The following is a 22252-nucleotide window of genomic DNA, read 5'->3' as shown; positions in this document are numbered from 1 at the left end:
TCAGCCCCCTCCCCTCTCTCTCTCTCTGTCACATACACACACACACACACACACACACACACACACACACTCACTTTCTGATCATGTTATGCCTTCCACCATGTTATGATGCAGCAAAAAGGTCCTCACCAGATGCAGCCCCTTGATCTTGGACTTCCCAGTCTCCAGAACCAGGAGACAAATAAAATTCTACTGTTTATAAATTACTCAATCTGTGGGATTCTGGCACAGCAGCACAAGATAGACCTAGACATGTCCCTTTCTGGAACTGTGTTATCCAGGGGTTGGAGTTCCTGGGCTGATTCTTTAATGGCCTTATTTTTCTCTTTTATTTTCATCTGTTTGTCTTTAGTTCTACTTTCTGAGAGAGTTTCTCCATTTGATTTTCCAACACTTCCATTGAATTTTAGACATTTCTGCTTTTTATTTATGTATTTATTGTTACTAGGGCTCTTTCTTACTCTCTGACTTTTCAGTTTTTCTTATTCTGGCACCCTGTTTCTGTTTTTAAGTGAAAATCTTTTTATATGTCTCTAAGAATATTAAGTTTGAGGGATTTTATTTAATTTTCTCCTGCTCCCTGTATTATCTCTTTTCTTCCAAGTTTCTTTGTTTCCCTTGATTCATTTGATTTGGAGATTGTCTTTCATGTTAGAGGCTTTCCCCAAATATCTTGTGATCCTGTCTGCCCACTTATATTTCCAAATAAGTCATTAACTACTTGATTGGAAGCTTTGTGTGTAATGGGTGATATTTGTCAATCCTCTCTGTGAATGAACTAGGAAATGAGCTAATCAACTGAGAGTAAGAAAAAAGAAAGAGAAGCTCAAAGTTTCCCACCTAAATTTTGCTTTTGGTTGTTATTTATATATGGTTCAAATTCTAGATTAACCTATCTAGCACTGCAGAGCAGCTTGCTGTCAAAACAAAACATAAATGATTTTTTTTATTTTAACTTTTTCTTTTGCTAACTGTTGAGCATTCTAGGAAACTTTTAGGATAAAGATTTAATTTCCTTCTTCTTTCCATCAAAAGCAGAAAGAGAAAACAGACAATGGTGTAGGCCCTAGATCCTTGTAAAACCTCCTAATAGTCTTCAAATCTTAAGAAAAAATATTCTTAACTCCAATTCATTCTTTCATTCATTCAATAAATGTTGAAGTATCTATCATAAGCCAAACACTATTACCCTTTGGGTTTTTAGTTGTGAAAAAAATATATAGAAATAGTTCTTATCTTCATAGAGCTGAATACCTTGTGAGAGAAATAAACAATAAATAAGTAAACCAACAAATAAGTGTGCCAGGCATGGTGGTCTATGCCTGTAATCTCCTCACTTTGGGAGGCCAAGGTGAGAGGATCACTTGAGGCCAGGAGTTTGAAACCAGCCTGGGCAACAGAGTTAGATCCTGTCTCTATGCAAAATAAAAAGAAGAAAAGAAAATATTTGATGGCTTAAATGGAATTCCCCATTTAGAGATTACCTGGTGGTTTCCGACTGGTTAAGTTATTCTGAGTTGGTTTTCTGATTGCTTGTGTAGAATCCCAGATTGCTAGGGCCATCTCAGCCTAATAGCCTCCAGATAATTTTTTTAAACATACACTGATTATGAATGAGAGGAAAGATCTACTTAAGTATAGTGGCCAAAGGCTGCTCCAAGGAGATGACATTCAAGCTGAAGCTGGGCTGAATCTAGTTATTTAAACATTAACAAAAACTTAATAGTATATATGTGTGACAATAACAATGTTTTTATGTTCCATTCCATTTTTCTTAAATAAATAAACTCCTTTTTCTTTCTGAACACTTAAAAACACACTTCGACAAAACATAAACAGATTATTTTAAACAGAAGACATGTAGCAGTTTCCTGATAATTTTGAATTCAGTTTGCAAATGAAATGGGGTTTATGCCTTAATCAGTGTCAGTGTCCTTCTCTCACACCAGGAAATGCTGGCCTCAGGCAGCACTCCACATGCAAACTTCTTTAACTCTGTGTCTCACAGGATGGCCGCCATCTCATACTTCTCTTCTTCGCTTCTCCACATGTCCAGGTGAAATCTATTCAATCCCCAAAACTCCCAGAATCGAAAAAGGAAGAAATTCTTTCCTCAGGGAGTGGGGTAGAAAGGAGGCTGAATGAACAATGACCACAAGTTAGCAATTGGGAGAAAAGGAAGAGAGGAAGACAGAGAAACAGGGAAAATGATTTTGAAGGAAGACAAGTCAGAGGCATGGGTGGGCTGGAGGCCCCTTCAGGAAGCCGAATATGGGGGTGGAGCTGAAATGTCCATCAGGCCCCGTAGAGAGAGAGGGAGACTGTGAACGTCTATAGCCAATTATCATGTCTCCACGTGTCCCATAACATCCAGCGCAGATGCTTTTTAAATACTTGTCAGACCCACATTTTTTGATACCTATTACTTGTTGTGTATTAGAGATGCAGAGAACAGTAAGAATGTGTTTTTCTCACAGTTCAGTGGAGAGCACAGACACAACAAGCCCATAATAGAACACATTCAATGTTGTCTTTGTACAACAAAATACAGAACTCTCCCAAAGTCATTTCCCAGGACTGACTGGAAGACAAAATGGCCAAAAAGCTAGTCAGGTGCAGGTTGTGATGATTGTAACAGTGATTTACATGAGGGGTAGAAATTTATCTGGACCTCTTCTTCATTGTATCTACAATGGTTAAAACAGCACAGGGTTCATAAAAGATGCTCAGTAAATACCTGTGGCTTGAATGAATGAATAATTGTTAAAATACTTATACCTTAGATAGTGGTCAGACATCATAAGGCTTTTTTTTAGTTTTTAAAATATTTAATATTTTTGATTGACAAATTACTGCAGCATGCATTTATGGTGAACAATGTGATTTTTGATCATGTATACAATGTGGCATGATTAAATCAAATTAATTAACATATCTTCACTTACTTACCATTTTTTACGGTGAGACATTTGAAATGTACTCCCTCAGCTACTTTGAACTATATAATACCTTATTATTGACCATGGTCACCTTCTGTGCAATAGATCTCAAAACCTATTCCTCCTGTCTGTCTGAAACTATTACCCTTTAATCAACACTTCCACATTCCCTCTCATGTCATAAGGTTTTAAGCTGAAAAGTAACACAAGCATTTCTTAACTTAGACCTCTGGCAGTGCAATCTGGAAGATGATTGGGAAGGAAAAGATTAAGGAAGGAAGGAGTGGTTAGGAGTCTGTGGAGTGGTCCAGGCAAGGAATAAAGGGAAAGGGTGAGCAATGGCAGGATGTGGTGGGGAAGAGGAGGGGCCCTAAATGACACAGGCATTTCTGCCTTGGGCAACAGAAAGAAAACAAGGGGAGTGGAGAAAAGCCTGAGGCACCAGTCCTGAGAAGGATCCTGATCCAAGGGAAGATGTCCCAGGAGAGAGCAGCCCAGGTGACAAAGGAGAGCAGGTTAATGTGTCAAGTGCTGGGAGAAGCCAAGGATAACAGAATTTAAAAGTGGCCAATGAATTTATCCATCAGGATGTAGTTGGAGGGGCAAACCAGCGGCAAGCGGGTGGAGAATGAATGATTGAAGATCTGGAGTCAGGAAAGACAACTGTTTCAGAAGGCAACTGAGAAGAGGAGAGACAGGATATGTTTGGACAAAGACAGTTTCCAGCCATGACCTATGACTAAGCCAAATGGGACCAGGGACGCCATGAGAGGCCTCCCCTTGCCTGCCAGAAGAGCACAGCCTCAAGTGTCTCTCAGAGCACCTCTAGGCAAGGGGAGGTGGTAAGGCCACTCTGAGAACACAGGCAAGGGGTTTCGAAGCTCTCCTCAGTGGGCTGTACAGGGTTGAGTGTGGGTGAGGCAGCACTTTTCCTCAGGGAGTCCCAGGAATGAGCTGAATGCCTTGCTGAGTCTGCAGCAGGTCAGGCACAGAGGACCGAGGCTAACAGAGAAAAGGTGGACCAAAGCGGGCCCTGGGATGGCGGCTCCAGAGCCCTCGTCTCCTGCCACCCCAGAGACACTTCCTGCTGCCAACTAATCTGGCTCCTCCCTTTCTTCAATTGCTCCTGGATCCAAGAGGAAAAGAGGCAGGGATGCTAAGAAACTAGACCAAGGCTTGCCATAAAGAAGAGAGTCAGAGAAGGAAAGATATTACCTGAGCACAGGGGTCTGGTAAGGACAGAGCTGGAGCTCTGGCTGATGGGGTTCCTGGCAGTGCAGTGGTAGCTCTCACTTTCCCCAGATATCCAGGGGACACTGAGAGTGGTCCCCCCATGGGACACAACTGCCCTATGACTAGGAGGCTCCCAGCTGTTCTGCACATTCTCTCCAGCCTGTTCCAGGGAGCAGGCCAGGGTGATGAAGCAGGTCCCATCCTTCATGATCTGGGAGCTGGCAAAGACGTTCAGCTCCTACAGCCTCTCTGAACCAAGAAGGGAAAGCTTGAGCTATGAGAAGGCTCCGGTCTGGCCAAACAGGGTAGAGGAAAGCTCAATTTCAAATGTGGGGCCCTCCAGCCCTCCTTACCATAGACAAGCAGGGTGAAATCCCTGGTGATAATGATTGAGGAAGTATGCAGTTACCCAGGCTTATAGGCTTATAGTCCTGCAGCCTCAGGGGGCTGATCTGAAGAGAGTAGCTGTGGTGGGGAATGCTCAGTCATCCACTGTAGGGTCCCTGAGTCTCAGGAACCAGAACTGGTTTGCCTGTTCATCCTCGTTGTAAAACAGCAACACGCTCTCAAGAGCTCCATGTAACACTTTCTACCTCTTGCTCTGCTGGGACCTCCAGGGGCCGAGTGGCCAACTCCCCAAGGATATCTTCCCCACTGTATCTTCTCCCAGTGTTCCTGACCCTGTAGACAAAGAAGAGAACCCACAACATCAGTATCAGTGTCTCCCCATCCAGTCAGGAAAGCCACAGGCTCCATCCAGCTCCTCCTGTGTAAGTCCCTCCAGCCTCCCCACCAGCTCCAGTGGGTCTTCTCCTCCCGCTGCCATGACCACACAGACCAACACCCCCCTACCCCAGACTCCCACCCTCCCAACGGTGTTAGCCCCCTTGCCCCAGGGTCTGAAGGGAACCAGGACGTCTTCTTCCACCCTCTCTGTCAACCCCAGAGCTGCTCAGGCCCCTGGGCAGACTGAGGAGCCAGGTACCTATGCAGAAGTGAAGCACTGAGATAGGGTGGGAGCTGCTGTTACTGAATGGGTTCTTGACCACGCAGGTAAAAGTTACAGCACTGTCCCCAAGCTTCAAGGAGACGCTGAGGACAGACACTCCACAGGACACAACAACAGTCTGGGGTCCCGGGGTGTCCAGCTGTAAGTCACACTGCCTCCTCTGCTCTCTGCCACACATGTCAATGACATATGAGAGTGACAATGCAGCATCCATCCTCACTAATCCTGGAGCTCAGTGTGACATGAGGCCAGGTCAGCTGCTCTGTGTGTGCAAAAGGGAATAAACTGAGGACTGGGAAACTGCTCTGGGCCTCCACTTCACAGGACAGAAAATGCACGGCATTGGTGCCCAAACCTTGCATCACCTTGAATACACAGAAGGAACAGCAGAGGCAGGATCTGCCCACATCTGTTCCAGAACTTTGTGCTATGTAAGGCCATGTCACTTAACATCTCAGTTGATTTCCAGAACAACTCCGTGAACTAGACAGGGAAGATGTTATATCAACTCCATTTCACAGGCTCAGAATGCTTAGATAACCTGCCCAAAGTCTTGTCTAGTTAAGTGGTAAAGCCAAGACCCAAATCCAGTGAATTTGACCCCAAAACTGAGGTTCCCAACCCTACCCTGAATAGATAAAGGAATGCGAGCACAGAGCTGTGTTGTAATTACATATTTTCCCCGTAGGGGGCTCTGCAGCATACATTGAGTTTCCAGGTGTTGATCAAGAGTCCCAGAGGAGGTGGCTGTGTGCCTTTGAGGTTTCTCCCACTCCCTTGCAGTCCCTTGGACCTGCTCGCCGTCTCCTCTTGCCCCAGGGCCATGACCCAGATATTCTTAAGTGCTTCAGGTGTCCACATCGCCATTATTTGTCCACCAGCCTCCCAGGCCAGACCCAGAAGGATTTGGGGGAGGCGAGAAGAGCAGCTGCAGACACCAGGCCTGAAACAGACTCAACAAAGTCCTATTGCATAGAACAAGGCTACTCTGATACTCAGCCTCAGCCCTGTGGCCCACACGACTGCAGCCCCAGGGGCAGCTCAACTGTGCAAAGTAGGACCACACAGGCCCAGCCTGTCTCCCAGGAGAAGGCAGCCTAGACATTCCCACAGGTGGGTACCTTGCTGCTGGCTCTCCCCAGTGTGTCTCCTATAGATCAGACCCTGGGATGCAAGCCAATTGACTTCTATTGGCCCTTTTCCCATCCAATAAATGTGGTGACATACCAGAAACCCAGAGAATGAAGGCACAGGGTACAGCATCAGAATACCTGAGTTCGATTCCCAAATCTGCCACTTTCTAGCTCCATGTCATCGGTGTCTTGTTTTCCCTTTCTAAGATTCCGTTTCCTTCCTAGAAATGAAAACCCCTGACCTGCATACTGGCAGGGCTGTTGTGAGGCTGCAGTGACGGGAAACACCCTGTGAAGGATGGAGCCTGACCATTAGCACCGCCTTGCCATTGGGATGTCAGCCCAGAGAGAGAAGGGCTCTCTGGAAGACCCCACCCCTGACAGGTTGGCACAACCCTATCCTCTACCCAGAATCCACCTGACACCATACCACACTAAGTTAGTGCTATCAGAATGACTATCAGCGAGGCCAAAGGGCCTCTCCCACCAGCTTTGGGCCCACCCTACCCCAGTGAGCAACCGAACCCCAAGTCCCAGCAACCCACTTCCATTGTGCCCTGGTCCTGTTGTGAGAAGCAGGCCATAGCCAGCCCAGGCCTGATTTATGGCAGACACGCCTTCTCCCCAGCCGTGTGGACCTGACCAGAGAGCAGCCCCATCAACTCCACTAAAAGAGTGCCTTCATCTAATAGGAAGATTTCCTATCACAGAATCCAAGAAAAATGTCTGCGAAGGTTCTCTGCTGGCCTTCCCATGTCCATCCTCACTCATCACCTGTCCCCCTCGCTCACTGCAGGGGAACGGCTCTGCCATAGCACCCGGAGACCTTGCACATCTCTCTCAGGCAAAGGTTTCAACCTCTGCTAAACTGGGTCTTGGCAAAACGCCTTGTGATCCACCCAGAACACAAGAGTTCAGGTGGCCTGTGAGGCACAGCCTTGAAGCCATCTCCCCTGGGAGGCTGTCATGAGACTATTTCCCCTTGCCCCTGGGATTCTGATGCAGTATGGGACTTCCTGTCCTCAGAACACAGTTGCGGTCTCTAAGTCCTCTTTGCTGCAGGTAGAATTGGCCCCTCGGCATCTGGGTATTCCACGGCTCCCACTGCAGCCATCTGGCCCCTTTTGTTTCAGTGTCATCTTTTCTGGTGTGGGACAAGTGCCCAGGGATCTGGAACCCTTGGCTACTCTTCCATTCATTATATGAATGATCAACTGTCTGAATCTCAAAGTGGCTCAGCGTAGCATCTTTCATAGGCCTTTCTCGGTGCTGTGTGTGCTTGATACCCACCCCATTGCTTCCTTTGTAGTTTCTCCTGCTAAAATTTTTTAAATTTCTTTAAGGAATTTGATAAGAGCATCCCTCTGCATCTGCATAGGCCTTTCCAAAGCACTTTCATATGTTTTCACTCTCACAAGAAGATATTGTTCCCATTTTAGTAATGAGGAAGCTCCAGGCCACAAGAGGAGGTTGTGGAAAAACTCAGTTCTCAGGGCCTGAAATCCCAATCTCTGACCACTACTGTCCCAAGAACTCTGCTTCAGGTGGTCTAGGGTAGGTCCTGAGGCTTGACATTTTTCAGGAGATTCTCTCAGGCAACTCTAACTTACATATCTTTAAAAACAAAAACAAAACAGTGTGCATAAATTAGTCTTGCAAATTGCGAATGTTACTAAAGCTGTAGAAATGACTGAGAGGCTGACACTGCCTCACCCACGGCTGCCATCTCTAAGACACCCACTGTAGACTTGCAGATGATACTCCCAGGTGAGGGTGCTGCCGGAAATCCTCAGGATAACATGGGCTCAGTAGGGCCCTGCATCCTCCCAGCTCAGGGTGCTGATCTGCATGCAGGGATAAACCTGGACTCATGACACTCAAGCGACCCGAGGACCAGGTTTCCGCTTGGTAAAAGATGTCTGGGCCCCCAGCTTCTCCCATGGTTACTGTGGCGATCTCCATGGGGACCGAACGCGATATCCAGGAGATGGTCGCCACCTGCTGTCCAGAGCGGCTGCAGGGGCAGAACGACACACCCTCCTAGGTCCCAGTGACACTAGGGGTGCTGTGGTCCCTCTGGAAGTCCCTGGTCATGCAGACACAGAACAGAAGCTTCAGGGGGTAGCCTGACTACGCCAGAAGGTCACAACAGGCCTGAGAGGGGATTATTATCCCCATTTTATAATGGGAAAACAGTGACAAAGAATTTAGGTGACTTGCTCGAGACCACATCCCCAGAAGGCTTTGTCCAGCCACTTCTGAAACAGATGTCACATCCTCTGAGGCCTAGCCAGGATTCCTGGGAACACATCTTTCTAGAGCAGGAGAACTTGTGGTGTGCTGGCCAAGCCAGTTTAAGGTTGCTCAGGGGGCAGCTGTTGGGATCCCAGCCTATATTTAAGAGAAGAGTGTAAGCACTGGGGAGCCAGTCAGACTGCCCGAGTTCAAACTTGCTCTACCAGGTACTAGCTGTGTGATCTTGGGCAGGTGCTAAAACTCTCTGAATCTCAGTTTCTTACCTGTGAAAAACAGGAAAGGCCATCTTCTAGGATTTTGTGAGGGTTAAATGAAATAATGCAAGTAAATACTATTCACTATTAGTAGTTACTGTAAGTATTGTGAATTATTATAATTCACTTCAATCCACTATTAGTATTATTAAAGACACTTTACATCACTGGAATAAATTAGTGAATGCACCTTGTTTGCATCCTCACCAAAACCAGTCAGAACTCTTGTAGAGCAATTTTGAAAACCACTCCTCAGTAGCATGACCTATCTCTGTCAGAGTATTTCTGCAGCACAGACATGCAGTCCCAGGAGGCAGAAATGCTGAAGCTGACCAAGATCTACTACACACTTTTCTCTCTATACAGCTGTGTATAGACAGAAAAGGCAGCATGGGGTCTAGGGTCTGATTTGAAATTGGAATCTGGAAGCACTGGCTACATAACTTCTTCTTAGGCTGGACGATGAGGCTCCTTGCCAAGATGAACTGAGGGGTCCTGTGACAATAGCTGTGGTCACGAGGAGTGGAAGGGTGTTTGCTGTCTTGTGAGGGTGTGTGCACCAAGCTAGGGGACATGCAGTGTCCTGATGCACTCTCCAGACTCCACTGGCTGGCCCAATGTTATGTTCTTCCATGGAACTAACTATTCTGGCACTGCCTGGAGTGGGCAGCAGGAAGCATCCCACACAGGGTGTTGCTGACACCAGATAGATATTCCTCTCCCCAAATACAGCCCAGGCCTGAAACCTAAGCTAGAGGTATTCCACCTGGAACAAGCAGCTTTGCCCCCGGCTTGCACCCTCTAGTGTGGTAACTCGCTAGCCCGGTTTCCATTCTGCTTCCTTGTTACAGCCTTATCTGAGCTCCGTACTTCTGGTCTAGCCATGCCTTCCCCTTAGTTTCCTTTGGCCTGTGCTTTTGTTGAATTGTTTTGTTTCAAGCATTTACTTCATTCTGCTTCATACAAATAGCTGTGCTGTGTGTCTTTCCCTAGAGCCCATGAGCAACCCACGGAGAGAAGTTGGGAGGGAATTAATATCTGAGTAACAAGGTAAAGTAAGGCCAGCAGTTTAGCCTCACAGTTAGATGTAGTTGGGGGAATCCAGTGAATCCTGTTTCTGGATTCAAGGGAGGAGGAGAAAGAGACAGAGAAGGATCAAATGCAGGGCACAAATCCCAAAAGCCAGACACTTTGCCAAGCATATTATGCACATTACTTTCCTTAGCCCTCCCAACAAACTTGTAAGGTAGGTATTCTTCTATCTCCACTTTATAGATGGAAGACCATGAGACTCAAAGAGCTTAAGGAACTTGCCCAAAGTCACCAGCTAGGAACAGCAGAGTACAGGTTAAAACCCAGGTGTGTCTGTCTCCAGAATCAAGGCTCTGTTTACTATACCAGCTGCCGGCAGCAGGCCTTCCCATGCCAAATTCTTTCCTGTGTCACACTGGCACCCACTTTTCCCTAGCCACACACAGCATAGGACCTGGCACGCAAGAGGACTTAACTGATGTTTCTAGAACTGAACTGAGGAACTGTGAACATTTTTAAGGTCACTCTTGTCTTACTCATTCTCTTGCCATGGGCCCAAGAGATGCCCCTGTGCTCAGTGACTACCAAGGGCCTGGCCCAGATGCTGTGGAGGGAGGAAAACACCGATATGCACGCTCCACATTGCAAGAGGAAAAGCGCAGGTGTGAGAAACATTGCAGTAATCCAGCTTCTTGGTTTCAGTTCTGTCTTTGGTCAGGGACACTGTGGTTCTCTGAGACACTCTTTGTTGCTCCTACATTTCTACAGTTGGGCTGTGCTGACTTTCAGTTTCGCAGATCACTGGAAGATGCCACGTAATCTCTCTGAGCCTCAGTCTATCATCTATAAAATGGGTGAAATGCTACCTGCCTTATCCATATCACAAGACTGTTATAGGGATCACTTTTTTTTTTTTTTTTGAGATGGAATTTTGCTCTTGTTGCCCAGGCTGGAGTGCAATGGCACGATCTCAGCTCACCGCAACCTCCACCTCCTGGGTTCAAGCAATTCTCCTACCTCAGCCTCCTGAGTAGCTGGGATTACAGGCATGCACCACCATGTCTGGCTAATTTTGTATTTTTTAGTAGTGATGGGGTTTCTCCATGTTGATCAGGCTGGTCTCAAACTCCCAACCTCAGGTGATCCACCTGCCTCGGCCTCCCAAAGTGCTGGGATTACATGTGTGAGCCACGTTTTTAAAGATTTAAGTTAAAGTTCTTGATGAACTATCAAGGTTTAAACACATCTAGGGGATTCATCAGTTTGTTAAAGGAGAGCCCTAAAGGCTGGGGTGAAAACAACCCTGAACGCAGGTGACTCTAAGAACAGAACGTGCTGGTTTTCCCCTGATGGAGAATAAAAGTGAAAGCTTGAAACTCTGGAGACTAAGAGCAGAACCTGTCCCCTCATCATGAATATCTCAAGATCTGTGTTCCCCTAGCCTCCAAGTCCCAGGCCCATCCCCCTGCCATCTCTCAGGTCCTTAGAGGTGAGCAGTGAGAATCCACAGGGACAGGAATTACCACTGTGTGCCAGGCTTGAGCTCCCCCACTGAAACCACTTATGGGACATGAAAGGCCCAACTCAGGGTGAAGGGTGACTCCCAGCAGCTGGCAGGAGAGGGAGGAAGGGGAAAGAGATGCAAGAGGACCAGATACAAAACACAAATCCCAAGGCACTACATCCCCACAGGTCTTTAAAAACCTGGACATCTCTGGAAACATGACTGAAATGGCATGATGCAGACTACATGCGTCTTGGAACTGACTGTGGCTCATCCTCCATCTCATGCCTCCACAATTCAGCCTCTCTGGAAATGCTCAGACTCCTTGTGATACATTAGTCAAAGAGATGTGAGGGTCACAAGGACACCGTCTAGAGCTGCATGACCTGAGTTTATAGCACATGCGCACAGAGTCACGCACCCACGCGCATGTGCGCACACATACACACACACACACACACAAAGCCTGGCTCCCATAGAGGTAGCACCTCAATGAAAATTGCACATGCCTAGAGTAAACCAGTGTACGTAGCAAATAGACGAGGCTGGGAGGCAGTGGAAGGGGGAACTTACCTATGAAAAGACCAAGGAGGAGCAAGAACCGTGGTAGAGAATGGGCCATAAAGTGCACCTGCAGAACTACTTGTCACATGGCAGCAGATGACGGACTATGCATGCGTAAATGTCAGCCTACTACCAGTTCCTGTTTTTAGTGTCACCACTTTAATCACATGTAGTTTATGTGTCACAAGATATGAAGATGAGGGGACGCAAAAGAAAGACGGGTGAGAAGCGCCTGAACGAGCTATTTAGAAGCCAACGCCGGTGACATCACGGCCTTGCTTTAAACCCCTCAGGGGTGTACCACCCCCACAAGGCTAAAGTCCGGGGTCAAAGTCCTTGTGGACAAGGCCCTTCATGATTGGCTTGTGTCTTGCCAACCTACCTGGTCGCGCTCTGTCACCAAGTCTCACAGCTTGGACTCCAGTCACCACAGACTGCTTCTAAAGCAGTCCCCTTAGGATTTCTTGTTTTTGTAAATGCAGCTCTACTCCCTCAGGCAATCTTACTGATTGGATTGCCCTAGTCTCTGTCATCTACCTCACCTACCTCACCCTAACACCCTCCTATTGCCCATCTCCAGTCATCACCACCTTGGGAAAGGCCTCCCTGAAGCCCCAGGCTAGGATGATGCTAGGACATCCATTCCCTCTTGCCGTTGGACATCAGGCCTGTGGTTATGGGTCAGGACACTTGTACTACAAGCCTCCCAGTTCTCAGGTCTTCTGATGCAGGCTGGGACCTACACCACCAGCTTCCCTGGTGGTGTAGTCACCACATCATGAGACTTCTCAGCCTGCATAATCATGTGAGCCAATTCCTATTAAAAGAGAAAAAAGGAAACAATATATATATATATTCAAGGTGTGGTTTCTCTGAAGATCCCTAGCTAATACAACTGCCTGTGGCATTTGACACTTGAAATACTCTCTCCTCCTGGATGCCAGGATACCATCCCCCCCCACCCCCCCCACCGTTCTCCTCGCTCCTTCATTCAATGTGTATTTGTTGAGTTCCTGCTAGGTGCCGCAAAGGCTCTGTGCTAAGGACTGGGGATACAGAGATGAAAGGAAGTGTCTGCAACCATGTTGCTTACAGTCTAGTGGGAAAGAAAATTTATGTCAATAAAAAATAAAGTAATGCAGGTGGTTTTACTTTCTGGTTGGGTACAGTGTGTTGGGCATGAGGCTTTCTGGTTTGAATCCTGCCTCTGCTGCTTGCTAGTTGTGTGACCTTGGCAAACTACCTGCCAATCAATAAGAGTTAGGAGTTCTCCATTATAATTTATTTCCTTGAAGATGGTTTTTGCACATAAAAATTTATTCATAGGCCATATTGCTTTTAAGAACTCATATTCAATTTATTAAATAAATAAATTTAAAACCTAAGTCAGCCTTAAGTTCAGTTCAGCTTACAAATCTTACTGTTCTGCTTACAAATTAGGCAAATTTTAACTACCCTTCTTGAGGACTATTAATAAGATTTAACTCATGGCCAGGCATGGTGGCTCACACCTGGAATCCTAGCACTTTGGGAGGCCGAGGCAGCAGATCACTTCGAGCTCGGGAGTTCAAGACCAGCCTGAGCAACATGGTGAAACCCCATCTCTACAAGAAATACAAAAATGAGCCGGGCATGGTGGCTCATGACTGTGGTCCCAGCTACTCAGGAGGCTGAGGCTGGAGGATCGCTTGAGCAGGGAAGTAAAGGTTGTAGTGAGCTGAGATCGTACCACTGCACTTCAGCCTTGGTCACAGAGCAACATCCTGTCTCAAAAATAAAATAATAATAATAATAATAATTTGACTCATTTTACAAATTTATAAGTTGATTCCCTTATTATTCTAACTAATAAATGTAATATATTTAGTTTTGTTTTAAAGTATTTTAATCAGCAAATAAACCTTCCCAAATACTTAAAGGCTTGTAAACCTAATACATTAAACTTCTAAGTATGGCAATTCTTAAGTTGTCTTAAATTATTCAATTCTTCATGTAAATTAAGATTTCCAACTAAAATCACAAATGCACAAATGTAAATCAATTACATATTTCAAATGAGAAACACAAATATCTCAGTTCATTCTGGCTGCTATAACAAAAATATCTTAAACTGGGCAATTTATAAGTAGTGGAAATTTATTTCTTATGGTTCTGGAAGCTGAGAAGTCCAAGATCAAGGTGCCAGCACACTCTCGGTCTGGTTAGGGCTTACTCTCTGCTTCCAGGGTGGGGCTTTGTTGCTGCATCTTCCAGAGGAGATGAACACTGTCTTCACATGGCAGAAGAGTAGAAGGGCAAGAAAGGGCCAGATAACTCTCTGAAGTCTCTTTTATAAGGGTGTTAATCCATATATGAAAGCAGAGTGCTCATGACTTAATCATTTCCCAAAAGGCCCCACCTCTCAATACTATCGCTTTGGGGTTTAAGTTCCAATATATAGGACAGGCACAGTGGCTCATACCTCTAATCCCAGCACTTTGGGAGGCCGAGGCAGGTGGATCACCTGTGGTTGGGAGTTCGAGACCAGCCTGGCCAACATAGTGAAACCCTGTCTCTACTAAAAATACAAAATTAGTCAGGTGTGGTGGCACGTGCCTGTAGTCCCAGCTACTCGGGAGGCTGAGGCAGGAGAATCACTTGAACCCAAGAGGCAAAGGTTGCAGTAAGCTGAGATTGCACCACTACACTCCAACCTGGGTGACAGAGTGAGACTCCGTCTCATTAAAAAAAAAAAAAAGTTTCCAACATATGAATTTTAGAGGGACAAATACATTCAAACCACGGCAACAAAGTTTACTACAATTTTAATGAACTAAATTTCCTCAAATAATACATATACTTAAAAAATATTAACTGATTACCTTGAACATGTCTATTTTGTATTCCTTATTTTCCCGGGATTGAAAGATTCGTAACCACAAAAGAAACGATTATGTCATCCCATTTACAGCCGTTTCCTGGGGTACCTTCTCAACTAGCTAAAGTTGCTTAATGACCAGAAATACCACTGACATGTTAACTAATGGTATTACCAGCACCCCTTTTTTTTTTTGAGATGGAGTTTCGCTCTTGTTGCCCAGGCTGCAGTGCAATGGCACAAACTCGGCTCACCGCAACCTCTGCCTCCCGGGTTCAAGCGATTCTCCTTCCTCAGCCTCCCCAGTAGCTGGGATTACAGGCGCGTGCCACCACGCCTGGCTAATTTTGTTTTGTTTTTGTTTTTGTTTTTTAGTGGAGATGGGGTTTCACCATGTTAGCCAGGATGGTCTTAATCTCCTGACCTCGTGATCTGCCCACCTCCACCTCCCAATAATTTTGTATTTTTGATAGAGACAGCATTTCTCCATATTGGTCAGGCTGGTCCTGAGCTCCTGACCTCATGTGATCCGCCCACCTCGGCCTCCCGAAGTGCTGGGATTACAGGCGTGAGCCACTGCGCCCAGCCAGCAGCACCGCTTTTTGCTTGCTTTGTTGCTACCCTCTAAAAGGCTGGTCTCATAGCCTATATCCCTAGTTTCCACTTGAACACTGTGACATTCCCTAATTCTTCCCTCTACTGTGGCTGCAGCAGTTGATTTGATGTTGAATTTCTTTAGCTCCTAAGATATATTTGTCTTTTCATCTAAGTGTAAAAAGCTTTGAGCTTGTCAAAATTCTAGTCTTTCATATTCTTCCAATCTGTAGTAGCATATATATACTGCAAGTCAATACAACATTAAAAATAAAGTCCAAAAAATGCAATTGTGTAAAATTCAGGGTCGTCTTACTTGCACAATGAATGAAGTGTTGGTTGGGGGCTGGTGGTGAAGCAACACAGCTGAGTATGTGGCTGTGGCTGCCAGACCCAAATCTCAACCCAGGCTGGAGTCTGATGCTACCTGGAGGCAATGCCCAATTGACAGGGGTGATTCTGGGCTTGTAGCTGGCTGGACTCCCGGGACAGTAGCAGGGATTTCAAAAATTTTCCAGTCAGTCACACCCATTTGCTGGGCTGGTTGAAGGATACTGAGAAGGACAACACTGGAGACGCCGGGGCCAACATCACTGGATGTTGCTCCCTGATGCCCAATGCTAGTGCCTTTGCCTCCCTATCCTGATGAGAATATTAGCCCTCCCCATGTGAGGACAGGGCACACTTAACAAATGCATCGTACCAAAATTTATATTAATTTAGGTTTTACTATACTTAAATGATAATACTTAAATTGGATTTTGTGTATCATAAGACTGTGTCCTCCTATGGTCACAACTTCAAAGGAGGTCATTTCAGTGATGTTACTTTCCTAAATCTCAGTTTCCTCATCTCTAAAATGGGGATAATCGGAGTATCACCCAAATAGGGTCTATTTTAGGATTAAAGGAGAAAACATATGTAAAGTTCTAAACACAGAGTCTCACTCATAGTAATTACCCAATAAATGTTAGTAATTATTTTTATTATTACCAGTCTCTCTGAATTCCCTTCTGCCTTTACCCTCGCCTCCCATGCAGACTGTTCCTGCTCTCATGCTCTGTACCCAGACTCCTTCAATAGCTTCCGCACCTGTCTTCTCATCCCCAGGCTCATCCCTTCCACCCATTCTCCCTCCACTCTGCAGCTCCAGGAAGCTTCCTACTCCTACTGGATTCTTGTTGCCTTCAGCTTGGTAACAGGATGCTTTATCTGGGCTCTGGTAACCTCTCCTGACTGTATGTCCTGCAATCCCCTCTAGACAGCCCATATTCTAGTCACAGGACCAAGGCTAGAGTGAAACAAGACATGCTCCTAGTGGACAAAATTTAAAGATTTTCAAGATTCTGTCACTTTCAATATTGTGCAACATCAGATCATGACCAGCCTCTAAAGATGCTTTCCATGGACAGAAGCCTGTTATCTTAATGGTTCCTCTCTCTCTCCCTTCTTCCTTTGAACCCAGACTTCCTGGGTTCAAGTCCTTACTAACTATAAAACTTATAGTAAGCTATTTAACCCCTCTCCACCTCAGTTTTCTCATTTATAGAATGGGGATGATAAAAGATATCTCATAAAACTATTGTAAGATCAAATGAGTGAATATGTTAAAGTGTTAGAAGATGGACTAGCACTCTGTAAGCTTTCATCGAATATTAGCTAAAACTACACACTCTGCCAGCCTCAAGTTTTCCTGCCAAGTCCCCTTAATGTTACAGCCTAAGTAAACAAATGACCTGAAGCCCGAAACACAAACTACAGCATGGCCAGCTATTACACTACTGACAAGAAGAAGGAGGAGAAAAAGACAGTTTCCCAAGTCAGGATATAGGGAATCATGCCATTCTCCAGCCTACCTTTTCAACTCAATCACCTCTACAGTGTCACATATGATGTCCACCCCCATTGCAGTCTCCCTGATGCCTTTGTCCATATTAAAAGTCCTTCATTGCATGTGACAGAAAGCTAGCACAAACTGCCTTGAGCAAAATAGAAAATGTATTGGGTCACTGTATTAGTTATCTGTTGCTGTGTAACAAATTTCCCCAAACTTCACAGCTAAAAACAGTAAGCATTTTTGATGAAAAATAAAAAGTTAAAAAAATTTTAAAAACAAAACATTTATTATCTCACAGTTTCTCTTGATAAGGAATCTGGGCATGGCTTAGCTGGGTGCCACTGGCTTAAGGTACTCACATAGCTAACATCACGGTGTCAGCCAGGGCTGCAGTCATTTCAAGGCCCTCCTGGGGAGGATCCACTTCCAGTCTCACTCATGTGATTCTTGGCTGGCCTCAGTCCTCATGGACTGTTGGCCAGAGGAATCAGCTCCTCGCTGGTTGTTGGCTGGGGGCCTCCCTCTGTTCTTAGTTTTGGAACCCTCTCCCTAAAGTATCTCACAAAATAATACCTGGCTCCCCTCAGTGTAAGGTAGGGAGACAGAGATAGTGGGAAAGAGAGAGAGGGAGAGAGGGCAAGAGAAAGAGAGAGAGCATATGCACACACATGCTAACCCCAAGATGGAAGTCACAGCTTTTTTGTAACCTAATCTCAGAAGTGACCCATCCCACATCTCTGCCACATTCTGTTTACTTGAAGCAAGTCACTAAATCCAGGCCACACTCAAGAAGAGGTGATTACACAGAGGCATGAATGCCAGGAGGTACAGATCTTTAGCAGTCACCTTTAGGAGCCAAATTTAGAACCCAAGTCCCTTGATGTCAAAGCAAGTGACGCTCCACATCAGTCACAAATGAGGCCCTGAATAGACTTGGGAAGTCTACCTGCCTGCGCAGATGGGAGGAGTCTGTGGTGTTTTGTATAAACAATGCTCCCTCTGAGACACACACACATACACATACACATGCACACACACACGCACATACACATGCAGAAGCTGTGACACGTGCGGAAGCTGTGGTAAGTGCATCCTCCTTCAGTCTCAGTTCTGAAAATAGATCATCATGGTGGCACCAAAGAGTCACACAGATGACTGGGCTCCTGGGCCTTTCTCCAGTAAGCCACAGAGGAGTCAGCTGCAAACATTCTCTTCTGTTCTACAGACCTCTCTCCTCTTCCTGCTCATGGGTAAGTCCACTTTATGGCCACCACTTCTTGCTACTGGGGTTCTTCTGAGGCCAGTTGCATTCCCTGCCTGGGAGATTCTTCTTTTTGTTTTTTGTTTTTTGTTTTTAACAGAGTCTTGCTCTGTTGCCGGGCTGGAGTGAAGTGGCACAATCTCGGCTCACTGCAACCTCCACCTCCCGGGTTCAAGCGATTCTCCTACCTCAGCCTCTTGAGTAGCTGGGATTACAGGTGCATGCCACCACACCCAGCTAAACTTTGTATTTTTAGTAGGGGCAGGGTTTCACTATGTTGGCCAGGGTGGTCTCGATCTCTTGACCTTATGATCTGCCCGCCTCAGCCACCTGAAGTGCTGGGATTACAGGCGTGAGCCCAGTTCTTGTTGGTAAAATCGGGAAACTCCTCTCCTTGCCAGAAATTACTTTGCATGTGTGCATATTCGTGTACTATGAAGGGGGTAACATTCTAGCCCCGGTCTCAAATAGCTCTGGGCTCAAACTACATTTCTCTCGCCCTCACACTTTCCTAAGAAATGCCAAGTACATAATGAGTTTGTTCCCTGTATAGCGTGGATAAAACCCACAGAGGGATCCAGGAAAATCCCCTGATGAGAAGCCACCTAGCAATTTCCTAGGGATAGAGAGAACTTCTGGAGCTTCTTTCTACATATCCTGCCTTGGTTATCATATACACTGGCTTTATTACTGAGGCTTCACTGGGGACCTGGAGGTGGTTAGGTGACCCTGGGCAAGGCGGCGTCTATCTGGATATCCTTTTCTCCTCAACCTTTTTCCTCCCTATCAAGACCCAACTCCTGGGAAACATCTCTCCGCTGCATGGCCCGGAACCCCACTGTTCAGCAGATAGAGCCAATCCAGTACCCCAGAGAGGATCTCAGTCACCTGGGACTATGGCAGCTACTGTCCTTCTGTGGTGCTGCTTTCTCCAGGGCTTCAGGGATGATGGTGCAGGTAGCACTAGAGATCTGAGAGCAGTGGGGGTTGGCTGTTGGTGCCTGAAGGGAGCTCTAGAAACACTCCTAGATGCAGATATGGGTGAACGAGGAGCCTAGACCTCAGGGCTGAGGTCCAGTCTGACCTCTCTTCACTTTCAATTTTATCTTGGCTCATCAAAACACACAGAAAGCAGCAAGGCTGTTTATGTTTACGTCCAACCTTTGGAGTGTTCCTTGATTGTGTTGAGCAAACCTGAAATAAGCTACATTCAAGGTCATCCAAGCCTCAAATGATTAATGCAGTGAATTTCAAACAGTTCAGAGCAAAGAGGCATCTCCTTCGGTCTGGCTCCACTGATTAGGATGACCTCAAATCTCACTCTTTTGGTCTGAAAGGATGATGCTTTTGTATCTCCAAAGAGTCATTTCAGGAACTTAAAAAAGCAGTTGAGTGAAAAGACCCCTCTCACTTTAGTATCAGGAACATCTGAAATTAAATCATTGCTCCATCATTTATTAGTGGTGTGGGCCTCTATTTCTTAAGTGTAAAATATAGTTAGTAGGATGCATCATGCAACACTCTTACAGATTGTAGATGATCTATACACACACACACACACACACACGTATAGTGGCACATAGTTGGCAGAAGCTATGATTGTTATTATTATAATTACTGTTCTGTGCATTCTTTGGAAACTATTAAGAGACAGGTGAGTCAAATTCAGTTATTGCAATCTTTGAATGCTCTTTTATTATGTGTCCTATGGTGCAATTCAAAATAAAATGACTGGTACTGGGGACCTGTCATTGTACTGGGAGCTGCATTGCACTGTCTTCTGCAACAAGATTTGCCCTGTGAGGCCCACATCCTGGCCCCTCCACTGACAGTCTGTGAGGCTTTGTTTATGGTTTTTGTCTGATGTAAGAAAATTTGAAGTCAAAACAAGTCATATGCACCCAGTCAAGACCCAGCAGCTCCTGGGCTTCCAGGATACAGATGGACAGTACTCCTGGCCTCCCTACTTCAGGGGCATCATGGACATAGGATCTGGACTCTGTGACTGATCAACCCTGTAATCTCAGGGAAGTGGCTTAAATTCTCTAAATTTCAGCTCCTCTTCTGTAAAAAGGGGCTAATTATAGTATAGTTATGAGAATTAAATGAGATAATTTACATAAAGTACCTAATTCACACATAGCAATCGTAAGCAGTGTCTTCCAGATGGGAAGAGCTCTCTTTTAGAAGACCTCAAACCAACCTCACATCAACTCATCCTGAATCTGTCTAAAGAATCCACCTGACCCGACCTTCTCATGTCCAGGATCCCTACCCCTGCATGCTCCATAGCTGCCTCTCCACAAGGTGCAAGTCCTTGGCTGATGGAGGTCTAAGCAGAGAACCCCCATGACCTGCACCAAGCAGCCTCTCTCCTTCCAGTGTCTGCATATTCTGTAACCTCTGGGTTTTCAGAGCTTGCTTCAGCTTTCTTCCACCCCTCCAGGCTATGCTTATGCTCCTTTTTTGTCTCTAACATTTTCTACTTATTTTCCCACCCAGAATTCCTGGTGGAGTCTGGGTCCCAAACCCATCTGATTTGGTCTAGAATTTCCAAAGTGCTCTCCAGAGCCTCGGAAGCCCTGGAATGTGGGAATCCAAGCTAGGGTCACCCAGAAGACACCCATAGGGTCCCTACAAGAAAATTAACTGCTTTGGCCAAATACCAGCTTCCTAGATGCCTTGGTAACAATGTTTATCAGGAATATGATCTTGCCTAAGATGAGGAAATCAGGAACTGTACTGGTACCACCAGCTATTCCCACCCCCAAACCTGGCCAAACCAAAGTCAATCTGAGATCCCATGGACAATGAGGGGAAAAGTAGGGTGAGGTAGAGGTAGGAGAAGCTCCTTTAGTTCCCGACACTGCTGTGAGAGTTCTCAAACATTCAGAAAAGTTGGAGCATTTACCCTGAACATTCATATGCCTACTACCTAGATTCTAACACAAACGTTTTACTTTGCTTGCTTTATCACTCACCTGCCCATCTAACCATCCCTCTACCCACCCATATTTTTAAAAATATGCTCCTTTATACTTCATTGGCTCTTCACAATTTGCAGCAACCTGCTTTCATTTCATTTTTATCATATCTCTTGAAGAAAATGGTGCAGGTATGAACATTTCAACCTTTTAGATAAGTAAACTGATTCACTGAAAAATTCAGAAATGTACCCAAAGTCACAAGGCTAATTCCCCTACTGGAACAGAAACCCAGAAGATCTGTTTCACAGATTGTTGTGGCTACTTTTAAGGGAGACAGTGTTTGGAGAATGGAGGAATTAATGACTTTGCTAGGCAATGGACCTAGAAGAAGGAGGACGAGAATCTCATTTCATTTCTCAGCATCTGACATTTATGCCCCATGTATATTCACAGGGTAAAAGAAAGAAGGCTAGCTCAAGGAGTCTAGCTGCTCCTCCAAGTCCCTCTTCTATCTCTGCAGGACTAAGAGCCTCTGGAAAGGACTCGGCCCCAACAGTGGTGTCAGGGATCCTAGGGGGTTCTGTGACTTTCCCCCTAAATATCTCAGTAGACACAGAGATTGAGCACGTCATCTGGATTGGTCCCAAAAATGCTCTTGCTTTCGCACGTCCCAAAGAAAATGTAACCGTTATGGTCAAAAGCTACCTGGGCCGACTAGACATCACTAAGTGGAATTACTCCCTGTGCATCAGAAATCTGACTCTGAATGATGCAGGATCCTACAAAGCCCAGATAAACCAAAGGAATTTTGAAGTCACCACTGAGGAGGAATTCACCCTGTTCGTCTATGGT

At 45.7% G+C, this 22252-nt stretch overlaps 1 protein-coding gene and 1 long non-coding RNA gene across 9 annotated transcripts in view; one reads left to right on the top strand and one right to left on the bottom strand.

Moving 5' to 3' along the window:
* Positions 1-904: 904 nt before the first annotated feature.
* LOC134760804 (uncharacterized) lies at positions 905-12001 on the bottom strand. Of its 2 annotated transcripts, XR_010138793.1 has the most exons (4): positions 11934-12001; positions 4526-4853; positions 4155-4421; positions 905-2137 (listed from the first exon to the last, which is right to left on the bottom strand). It is a non-coding gene; the product is annotated as an uncharacterized LOC134760804 (long non-coding RNA). The 2 variants fall into 2 exon arrangements; XR_010138792.1 differs by having other exon boundaries at positions 905-4421.
* Positions 12002-18282: 6281 nt separating this feature from the next.
* Positions 18283-22252, top strand: part of LY9 (lymphocyte antigen 9) — a 32696-nt gene continuing 28726 nt past the window's right edge. For 5 of the 7 annotated variants that reach the window (XM_063727084.1, XM_063727095.1, XM_003775516.5 and 2 more), the window contains exons 1-2: positions 18283-18462; positions 21921-22250. In XM_063727084.1, the coding sequence (XP_063583154.1) occupies positions 18339-18462; positions 21921-22250 (454 nt within the window). In that variant the 5' untranslated portion in view covers positions 18283-18338. Of the gene's footprint in view, positions 18463-18819; positions 22251-22252 lie in introns of those variants that run through there. The other 2 variants (XM_063727080.1, XM_054526869.2) reach the window with 1 other exon arrangement.

Source organism: Pongo abelii, chromosome 1 (assembly GCF_028885655.2).
Source record: "Pongo abelii isolate AG06213 chromosome 1, NHGRI_mPonAbe1-v2.0_pri, whole genome shotgun sequence".
Lineage (NCBI taxonomy): Eukaryota > Metazoa > Chordata > Mammalia > Primates > Hominidae > Pongo > Pongo abelii.
The sequence above is the reverse complement of the archived record's forward strand: the minus strand, read 5'-3'. Positions and strand labels throughout refer to the sequence as shown.